Source organism: Kwoniella bestiolae, chromosome 4 (assembly GCF_000512585.2).
Source record: "Kwoniella bestiolae CBS 10118 chromosome 4, complete sequence".
In the NCBI taxonomy this organism is placed as follows: Eukaryota; Fungi; Basidiomycota; class Tremellomycetes; order Tremellales; family Cryptococcaceae; genus Kwoniella; species Kwoniella bestiolae.
In genome coordinates, this window is record NC_089244.1 from 326,821 (window position 1) to 337,151 (window position 10,331).

A 10,331-nucleotide genomic window follows, 5' to 3' on the forward strand; every position below is an offset into this window, starting at 1 on the left:
GATTAAGTGGATCCGGAGGGTACGTACGGTATGTATGGTGGAATGGAGCATCCAAGTCGTCATTCGATTCTCGGTTTCTCAAAATGTAATGTTTCCATCTCGTCATATGCTACTTCTTCGACCTGCGCTATCAAAGTCCAGAAGACACGTATGACTGCATTAGCTCCAGCCGGTCTGGCGCATTCTTGCACGCACAAATTAGACTTCCCTTCCCGTCCGTTCATTTCACAAGTGTTTAATCAATTAATCGCGAAAAGATAAAGTGTGGCTTGGCTTTGACCCTTGATGACAAGTCACCGATTGAATTTTGGTATGACGTTTCGGAAAATGTTTAACCAGGTTCCTGATGGCTCAATACGAGTACGAGTACGATATTGTGGTGTGGGTGGAATCAACCGGGTGAGTATAATCTGATGATTTCGTCTGGGACTGAATCAGATCAATGTTCAGCAATGCAGGAACAACCTCTGCAAGTGAGTTTCGTATTATCTGTTTCCTTGTCCTTCCACGTGGGCCTGGTTCAGAAGATGATGCAGCTCGTTGGAGTAGTGGAATATACCAACCAACGTTAACCTAGTTTTCGAATGCTTTTGAAGAGGATTCATCATTCCTAGGAATTTGTTTGCCAAGAAAGGGGCAGATCAAGCTTCAACCCCACGCCTGGCTCATTGTTCGGTTCATGGAACTCCACTTGTATCACAGCGTGTGTCAAGTGACAAGTCCAAGGATGTCTCCATTCCTCGCCGTCTTCCCCCTTCTCTAGCAGTGATGCCATGCTCAGACTTCAGCTTTCCGGAACACCGTCTGGGGATTTTATCCCGACTGTAACGTCGTTGTTGATGTGCCTTCTATGGGGAAAAACATCTGTATAACCTCAAGTACCTACCTTTGATGTGGCAAGGCTTCAAATCCAGCATGCCCTTTTTACTGCGGTCCTCAGTGGAGTCCAAACGCGTTTCACGACGGCTTCGATATTTTCTCTCTAGTGACAATTCGTGTAGAAGCCAAAAGCCTGAACACTAAGAGCTGACGTCAATCAGAGAACCGAGCGAGAAAGGATGAAATAAATGCGGTACAACAGACAAGATGTATAATATCATGCACAACAGCTCTATACAAAGGATGACTTCTTCAAACAAAGGGCTGGGCCATAGTACAGCAGTACCAGCAAATCTTCGCTTTCAGATTTAAGATATATAAGACCGAATTGCTGCCCTGCCTCGACATCCCTATCTGACCATCAAACACTCACTACCTTGCCCTCCGCGGATCTCTGACCACTGATAAAGGTAAGTTCGCATACCGGAGCTCACAGGGCGAATTAGAGTGGATGCTGATCTGCACCTATGTGGAAGCAGACCACCACCGCTCTCAGTCTCAAACTAGACTTTCCACAATTACGAAATGACGGATTTCGCAGTATCCTCGGGGCAGCCCCACCATCACCCAGTCAATGGAAAGCTCGACCCCCTGTCCAGTTTTAATCGCAACATAGAAGCTCTGGAACAATCGATCACAGGCCTGAGCAGCTGGGAACCACGGCTGAGGAACCTGAACATCTCATCGGTCGAGTCATTAAACGAGGAACAGCTCTCGAGAATAGAATACGCCAACAAGGAATTGAAAGACTGTGAAAAATTTCTGGGTGCAGCTCGGAAGGCATGGTCCGAGCTGAGAGAACTTGAAGACCTGGAAAGAACTATCGACAGCAACGTCAATTCCTTGAACAGAGCGAAGGAAGATATGAAACAGGCCCTCACAGATCATATACCTAAAGCCTTGGCTACCATGATGAACAGTATCACTTGTATCAAAAAGGCCACTCAAGACTTAGATAAGGTGGTGACCAAGTTTGTTTGTTCAGAAATGCTTGAGATAAAGGCCAGAAAGAAAGCGGTGCAAAATCACGGACGTGATTTCAAAACAGCCGTCAGCGTTCTCGACTGGTGCACGCCTGTAACAGGTATTGGGCAAGCAGAATCGGCCAGATTAATTCGATCCATAGAGAGTCAAATCACAAAGCTCAACTCAGAGTCCGATATGAGCCTGCTGGATCGGGTAACCACACTCAAGAACAAATACAAGGATTGGAGAGCAAACCTGACAGGGCGTTCTCGATCTGCCAGAGAGAGCCCCAACCTTGATGACAAAATCTGCTCTCTGAAGACAGGTCTTGAACTGAGGATGGAATCTGCCCATTCAGGCTGGGAGACGAAATATGCCAGGATTGCAAATGACTATCTGAGCAAGGGAGAAAGCCTGATCGACAATGCAATAGCTAAAGGAAACACCTTCATGTCCAGCGCTCGATCAGCATCTACAAGCATGAGTGCTGACGAGTGGGACAACCTCACCAAGGCTCGAAAAGCATGGTCTGCCAGCTTGGAACAGGTCGATCACAACACGTGCGAGCTACTTGAAGTTCCCTCGCTTGCCCCGAACAACCTACCATTCCTCATAAAGAGCAATGAGCTCGATAAGCTCAAAGAGGAAGTGACAGAGGCTGAGAGGATCTTCAATGAGGTCAAGCAATCTTTCGAATGAAATGCCTTCCTATTCTAAGGGCAATGGGACGATAAAGGGATCTTAGATGGTACCAGTATTCTGGTTTAAGTCTATGGCGGAAACATTGGGGAAGAGGCTCAAATAGGACGGCTACATGTATGTGGGAGTCAGGTGCGGTAAGAACAGATTCATAGTGTAGCACTTTGCTGCACAGCCTGATTCACATGAGCAGCTGCCACCTGTTGTGTCATTGGCATTCATCCTATTCATACCTTTGGCTATGGCAAATACAATTTCTCGTAGCTAACCGATCAGATCGCATGCGAGCATACTAAGACGTATGCAGCGTAAAAATCCTACGATCTAGTATGCGGTAGAGCTTCAAGGCTCCAGAGCCAAGGATGCATGTGTTGAATTCGTGATGAGAATCACCCTTTCTCATCGCAGAGAGGTTGTACAGAAGGGCAATGCCATCATTATCAAAGGTGCATTTGTCTTCGGAAGTACAATTGTAGGTTATTGTTGAAAGGCTGGTTGTAGTCGTGTAGAGTCCGATACTGTAGTGTCAGTTGATGATTCCGCTATTATACACCCCTAGCCATTTATCTATCACAACACAGCACGACTTTCCTCAATAGCTGGTCGAACCCAAACGAAAGATGAGTTCCGCCAACACAGTGAAGAACAGTTACGACAAGTTATCGGGCCAATATGAAATTACGGCCCATACGTTCAATCACACGCGCTTCAAATCAGATACAGACATTGAAGAGATCGAGAAGCTTCAGAAAGCTCGAATGGACGTGATGACCGCCAAAGGTCGATATGACTCTGCAAAGAAGTCAGAAGCAGGGGAGTCCCTCGTAACCTCGATGATGGAATCTTCCCTGTTGAAAAGTCAAATAATATACGGAAAAGCCCTAGCGAAGTTCTCTAGGAAAGCAATCCCGTGGGCAGAGGAGGTATATGCCAAGCATACTCAAGTAGGAAAGGTCTTCGTCGAATCTGCTCAATCTGGTGACCCCGACCTTGCCACAGCCTTCTCTGAATGGGTAGAATCGAAAAACACCGTGGATAAACTGGCACCCACTCTTCTCAAGTGCCGGACGGAATCTGCCCAAGGGGATGTTGGTACTCTCGGCGAGGCTTGGACGGAGTGGTTGGCTACTTTGGAAGCTGCCGGCGTTGTGGAGATCACATGTTTCAAATGAATCATCATCTGCACTTTTAATTGCGGCGCCGGCACCAGTAGATAACCTTTTTTCTGGAATGTGTTCCATATGAGACTATTCTACTGCAGTACGCATCCTTACGTATTCGTTTTTGTTTCAATATGCAAAATAATTCTCAAACAGCTTTCTGATCATGCCATATCTCCATATCCTGCATTTCCACCGTTTGAAAACTTGACGGTTAGTATGAATTAATTTGAATCGGGGTATAAAAATCGAAATGGCACGGTACAGTATTTGTACAATGACACAATGAATACATGACTTACGCTGGATGATACAGGACAGCTATTACAAATTTACATTTTCGTATGATTCATACTCGGGTTCGCTTCTTCATTCTTCTTCTTTCGTTTCCCAATGCCTTTTTCGTCCCCAGCCTCTCACAGCTTCGCCTCCCAAACCTCGCCATACCCCACCGGACTGAATTCCCAATCCCCTTCCTCCTGCCCCTCTCTGGTCCATCCCATCTGATTCATTATCGCCCCCGCAGCTCTGACAAATACCGTCCCATCTACTTTACTCAGCCCAGGGATGGTCTCATGAGTCTGTCCGCCGGTAAGATACGTTCCGATGAAACAGCCTCGTCGGGTTGAGCCGTATAGCTCTGAGAAGTAAATGAGGGATCGGATAGCTTTGGGTACGTGGGAGTCTGCGATTCACTTATCAGCTTCACGCATTTTGACAAGGAGAACGATGTGTGAGTTTGGCGACGACTGACCAGGATAAGCCAGACAACTTTCCACAATACCCATCCAAGGATTCCTACTTTCCTTCCTATCCGGCGATCCAATAACACCACCTTTTTGAGGTTTGACCGACTTCTCTGAACCAGGAGCAACAGGGAATGCATCGTATGACATGATCAATTCTGGATCAATCGCTGGCCTTCCTCTAGCCAAGGCGGTGTTGAGCAGGACTAAGAGATATGCTTTGAGGAGTAATCTTCGATTGGGGATTGATAAAATTGGCATGTATGTGGGGATGAAGATTGACGAGGTGAGGGTGTGCATCTGAATTAGCAGCGAACGATTAGCATCAATCCATTTGACAGCAAAAATCGTCCTCCACCTCCAATATATATATGGCACTGCAGATTTGCTTCTGGTACGATGGATGACGAGAACGAAGCCGCAAACTCACCAAGAAGAAATCAATCTTCGACTCCCTACCCTTCCTGCCCGTCCCGCACGCCAGGAGAGTCACCAGTATCGCCACCTCCTCAAACTTCCTCTTCCACCCATCAGCCCCATCGCCCAGCTCCCCATCAGTCAGACTCCAATCTTCGGCCAATTTCCTAATCTTCTCTGCCTTCCCACCCTCCGAGGCATACTTGATTCTCTCATTTATAGTCGAGTCTTTACTATATGGGATTGGCGTCAGATCAGGCGATTTGAGAAGTATAGAGTATATCTCCAATAATGATCTGCCCAATCTTGGCTCGCGAGCACAATTTGGGGAAAGGCAATCTTCGGATTCTGGGATGTCCCTTGGAGGTCGGCGGAGGTGGTCGGGAGTAGGGTTGGAGGGGTGGATGATCTCGTGCGCGTACTCTGGCGTTATGAGGGGGAGGTTGAGCTCGTCAGAGTGGATTGCGGTTTCGGCGAGGCTGCGAGAAATGAGTTATATCAACATTGATCTTATGAAGTGATGAGAAGGGAAGCTGTAGGGACCAGTTGACCGACCTACCCCTCAGCCAGTATGATCCTATCGTTGAATTCCAATCCGAATCCCACGTGAATGAAGGGATGGTACAGTCCACCAACAAGTCTATCAATCATCATGGGCGGTTCCTTTTCCACGCCATCAGCGGATTTAGATCTCTCCCAATTTGCCGAAGGGGTAAACACATATTTGTTCAGTGTCTCGATGGGACCAAGTCTGGCGATTTCTTGATGGAAGAAAGTGAGATAACGGGAGTAGGCACTGAGGATGCATGGGATTAGCTGATACCGGTCATTATGCTTCATAGTGTGGTATAGAATGGTACTGAAAGGGAGGTATAGCTCACCCCTTCATACCTAGATACTTATCATCCCCCCAATTAGCCCCATCGATCTTCTCTGGAACATCCTTGACCTCCTCCTTCTTCCTACTTTGATCGTTCGGGTCAAGAGAGACCAAGTGCGGTCGATCATGTTCCCACGTATCTCTGATCAGCTGAGCGGGAGCTCCCAGAGCATATCGTGTGAGCGCAGAATGGGGAAAATGGTTATGCGCGACTGTACGATTGGTCAGCGCTGCTCATCTATCAACTCGGATAGGTGTGATATACTTACACCTCGCAGACTCGTAGATGTCATATCCCCTATTGTTCTCTTGTAGTACCTCTCTGACAGCTTTGATAGATTCCCAGTCACCTCCCGGCCATCTGAATAACTGGGAAGGTTCCGCTGTGGATGTAGGATAATCTTTGGATAGGGCTGGTTGGTTGTTCTTTGAAGACATGATGGAATATCGCTTGATAGGTGGATTGCTTCGGAGGTGAATCGTTGGTTGTATTCGGAGTGCGTTTGATGTGACTCTTTTCACAGCGAGTGACATCTGTCTTACCAAGAATACGAGGAAGAACTAACGACGAGCATGAGGATGAGAATAGCGAGGATGATGATTGGGTCTTTTGGTCTACGTATACAGTGAGTATGTGGTCGTTCAAAGTGGAGGTTAGTCACCTGCTACATATACACTCTACTTTGCTATGACGTCACTGGTTGAGTTACTGCATCAAGCGAAGGGATGGGTTCAACATTGACCTCTGTTGATTTATTGTTTATACTACTCGTAGATTGTATGTTATCTTAGCTGCAAGTCAGATCAACCATAACTGCAATACATACACTCACAATGGTATCTCAAGAAGAACGACGCGAACCCTCCCAAATAACCGGACAGCTCTACACAGCGGCAGGACAGGCTCAGCAGGTAAGCACTTGTTCCTCGCTTTCCCCCTTGCTGTCCCTTTATATGCCAAAGTTCAAAGTGGCGAGTTGTAGGCTAATCCCTCACAAACACAGGCGGTAGCTTCCATCATCCCCTCTGCGCTTGGTGGCGACTCAGTTCTGGAGGGAGGTAAGAACCTCGAACAATCAGGTAAATTAGAAGTGGACGAGGCAAAGAGTAAGAAAGCGTTGGAAGCTACCATTGACTCAGGGGTGGGTAAGGCAAAGTCGTAAGTCTTTTATCCTTGTACGACCATCATCCGAGTAAGGTATGGATAGAGGTATATATATGAATATATATAGGAATCGGAAGAAAGTCTCTTCTCCATCACCAAACACTTGTCCAACTACCCCTGTAATCAGAGATTCAATCACACCTATAATCGTAATCCCCCGGGCTATTAGCTGATGTTAAGTGATACTCACAGTGCCCTAGGATACCTCACGTCCGACCAAACCCGCCAATCAGAAGGAAACAAAGAGTCCGAAAAGGCTCAATGGGATTACAAACAAGCCACTTCAGACTCCATCGCGGCCGTTCCTATACCTTCCAAAGAGGGGTTACAAGGGAAATTGGAGAGTGTGCAGGGGATGGTCACGGGCGATCAGGAGAAACAGAGGGAGGGGAATGTCAAGGCTGAGAAGGCTGCTTGGAGGGATGGTGTATAGCCCTTTTTCTCATGGAATGAATCAGGATGAGAGTCGTATGGTGTAGATTATTTGCATTGCATGTATTGGATTATAAGTTATGTATTATATGAGAAGAATTAGAATGAAAAGTGAGATGATCCCAATAAAATGATTTATGAAGATGATCTCGAAAGATGTTTAGAAAATTGTCCTCGTTTGTGACCTATCTTAAGAGGTTAAGATAAACCGACGGCTGAGCTCTCCCCTTCCACGCTCTACCTCCTGGGAACGCCCTCCACGACTCTAGGGTAAGTCTGTCTGATCATTTCGAACAAAGCTGGGCTTCGTTCGGCGAGGACCCTGCAGATTTACCATACACATCAGCTATACTCTCATGTGGTCCGCAGCAAATCATACGACCACTCACATTGGATCTTCACCCAATCCTACGAAGATGGTAGATACACCGGCGTCCTACAATAGGCCGTATACTCAGCTGAATCCTCAAAAATCATGTCACAGCTGATATGAAGACTTACGATAGCACTGTTGATGACTTGTCCCTCACTGATACCAATCAGGAAGGAGAACAAGATGATTGGTCTGTCACGGCGCGGCGATGTCAGCTAATAGTTCGTTTCAAGGTATATTTTCCGAAAGTATAGCTCACGCAGAATATTGTCCATCGGCATTATAAGCTGGGTTAGTGACTATACATCAACCTGTCAGCTAACCGATCCTGAACAAGGGAATCATCGAAGCAGCTCACATCTCAAGTAAAAGTAACCGAAAACAGCGCATAAGAACCCATTGATGTATGCTCCCCACATCAATGCTGAATCACAGCAATTGATTAGCTTACATTTCGCATCCTTTAGAACCAGGGAGCTAAGTCACTTACCGGTACCGACGAGCGAATCATTGACCAAAGCGTCAATTCCTCTATCTTTGAGTAAAGCCCAAGTATCCTTAGCAGCTGGAATGTACGATTTACCGTACAAGGAAATCTCAATGTAAGCGTATTTGTTGAACCACGCGATCATCCCTTCGATACAGCCTACACAGCATGAGGCCTATTCATCCCATATCCCACACAAAACGACATATTGGTCAGCTTGCGACCTGGTAGAGAGAGCTTGTGTTTGAAGAGTTAGATGGTACCATACTCACACAACAAGCAACAATTGCTCCTATGGTGTCACCCTGCCCAGCTTCATACTGCTGAATAGCTTGTAAGATCAATCTGATCAATTCGAGGATGGTAACGATCAATGAACCGAATGCGATTGATCCGAGGGATAAAGTAGAGGCACGGATGAAAGCTGATAGAGTAGCTCGTTTGGGTAGTCCACCGGTGGGAACTCGAGGACCATAGTAGTACCAGCCTAAGCAAAAAGTTAGCATGTCGTCTTTCATATGCAAGAAAGGTGAATCGAGGAGTGGTATAGTTGAGTATGACTCACCTCCAAAGACACCCCCCGCAAGTGTACAGAGAATGACATTTCCAACCACCTGAGAGGTCCAGAGATACGCAAAGGTAGAGTAGAAGACCAATCCAGCGACTTTACCTGACGAACAGCTGGTGCCGGTACAAGCTACGACGAGGTGTTTATCAGCTGACTGTACAGAATTATCGCATTGAGATAGCTGAACGGTATGTCGACTCACTGGCACTTCCAGGTGTCCACTTGACGTAAATTGCAATACAGGTGAAGGTGTACCAAACAGACAGAGCAGATTGGACGATGAGACCTATCAGGACTACGAAATAGACCGATGGGTGGTGTTTGGTGATGTCGATGGTGACCTGTAAAAGGAGTTTGGCGAGGGGAATTCTGGCATCCGCGATATATACAATTAGCGCGATGAAGGAGAAATCCCTCTGAGGATTTGGAAAAGTGCTCACCTTTTTCTCATTGACCAGTAGAAGAATACAGATAATAGAGCAATGACCAAGAAGATGATTGCTCCTGACCAGTCTGAGAAAACATGGTTCTATCAGCCGTTGACCGGAAAATTACTCCTACAACTGAACTCGATAGTCACTCACATTTAATGATGAAGTAGTCTAGTACCGGAGAAGAACAAACAATTAGCTACATTCACAGTTTCTCACCGAGCCAGCTGACTCACAAACACAGATACCGATGTTGAGTATGACCGTCAAGGCTAATGTCACTTCGATGATGATTCTGGTGAATGCACGAACCATCTAACGAATGGATAGCAGGTGATCAGCTATGATACCACTCGATCTGAAGAAGGAAGCTGATCCCTACAGCTAGGTAGACAGCAGCGAGTGCCAGACCCAATGCACAGACGATGAGGAGCAGATACACCGTGTGGCTGAGGAACAAAGGAATCCACTATCAGCCATCAAGTTCCACAACAACCAAGAGGTACGTCCAATCATTTGGATCAACATGATTTGTGGCGCGACAAAAGGTATGATGAAATCAAGAGAGCTGGTACCCACTAATCAAGCGTGACACTCGACCCCGTCCTACCAGTCCCACTCCCAACCCCACCTCCAAGTCCACCAACATCAATAAAACTCTTAATGGCAATACCAGAAACGACCGCAAATCCAGCCAATGAAGCTAAGAAAAGCACCAAAAAGATTGGGTCGTTCAACCTCTTTTTAGGATTCAATCGCTGTCCGGTCTTTTCGTTCGCCTGGGAGAAAGGGGCAGTGTCGACATATGCGGGTGGTGCGCCCGATTCGGGATGATACGAATTATCATTACCGTAGTTCTGCCCTTGGGGTGGTCCTTGGGGAGGAGCATAGGGCTGAGAGGGTTTCATACCGTACTGGTTTTGGGCTTGTTGTTGAGGGGCATATTGACCTTGAGGAGGTCCTGAGGGAGGTTGATAGGATTGTTGTGGTGCTTGAGGATATCCTCCCTGGTTATAACCCTGATTCTGCTGGGCATATTGCTGGTTGTAGTTGTTTTGATATCCCCTTTGATCGTAGGCGTTGTCGTTCCCACCTTGGTAGAACTGTTGAGCGCTCATTGCCAAGACT

The 10,331-nt window shown here is 46.7% G+C and overlaps 5 protein-coding genes across 5 annotated transcripts; 3 read left to right on the plus strand and 2 right to left on the minus strand.

Annotated features, from left to right (window-relative positions):
* Nucleotides 1-1,404: 1,404 nt before the first annotated feature.
* I302_105689 (uncharacterized protein) lies at nucleotides 1,405-2,544 on the plus strand (the record flags this gene model as incomplete). Its single annotated transcript, XM_019191439.1, has 1 exon — nucleotides 1,405-2,544. The coding sequence occupies one exon, from the start codon at nucleotides 1,405-1,407 to the stop codon at nucleotides 2,542-2,544; it is 1,140 nt and encodes a 379-aa protein (XP_019046069.1).
* Nucleotides 2,545-3,164: 620 nt separating this feature from the next.
* I302_105690 (uncharacterized protein) lies at nucleotides 3,165-3,716 on the plus strand (the record flags this gene model as incomplete). The annotated part of the gene is made up of 1 exon (XM_019191440.1): nucleotides 3,165-3,716. The coding sequence occupies one exon, from the start codon at nucleotides 3,165-3,167 to the stop codon at nucleotides 3,714-3,716; it is 552 nt and encodes a 183-aa protein (XP_019046070.1).
* Nucleotides 3,717-4,120: 404 nt separating this feature from the next.
* Nucleotides 4,121-6,185, minus strand: I302_105691 (uncharacterized protein; the record flags this gene model as incomplete). The annotated part of the gene is made up of 6 exons (XM_065870131.1): nucleotides 4,121-4,389; nucleotides 4,459-4,750; nucleotides 4,881-5,346; nucleotides 5,427-5,663; nucleotides 5,749-5,959; nucleotides 6,017-6,185. 6 exons carry the CDS (start codon nucleotides 6,183-6,185, stop codon nucleotides 4,121-4,123), a joined length of 1,644 nt encoding a protein of 547 aa, XP_065726203.1.
* Nucleotides 6,186-6,581: 396 nt separating this feature from the next.
* On the plus strand, nucleotides 6,582-7,345 carry I302_105692 (uncharacterized protein; the record flags this gene model as incomplete). Its single annotated transcript, XM_019191442.1, has 3 exons — nucleotides 6,582-6,659; nucleotides 6,752-6,906; nucleotides 7,105-7,345. The coding sequence occupies 3 exons, from the start codon at nucleotides 6,582-6,584 to the stop codon at nucleotides 7,343-7,345; spliced, it is 474 nt and encodes a 157-aa protein (XP_019046072.1).
* Nucleotides 7,346-7,581: 236 nt separating this feature from the next.
* On the minus strand, nucleotides 7,582-10,321 carry I302_105693 (protein PNS1; the record flags this gene model as incomplete). The annotated part of the gene is made up of 14 exons (XM_019191443.1): nucleotides 7,582-7,666; nucleotides 7,734-7,780; nucleotides 7,846-7,909; nucleotides 7,977-8,016; nucleotides 8,076-8,141; nucleotides 8,208-8,379; nucleotides 8,477-8,691; nucleotides 8,770-8,901; nucleotides 8,975-9,141; nucleotides 9,213-9,285; nucleotides 9,357-9,374; nucleotides 9,440-9,518; nucleotides 9,586-9,652; nucleotides 9,783-10,321. 14 exons carry the CDS (start codon nucleotides 10,319-10,321, stop codon nucleotides 7,582-7,584), a joined length of 1,764 nt encoding a protein of 587 aa, XP_019046073.1.
* Between the last annotated feature and the right edge of the window lie 10 nt (nucleotides 10,322-10,331).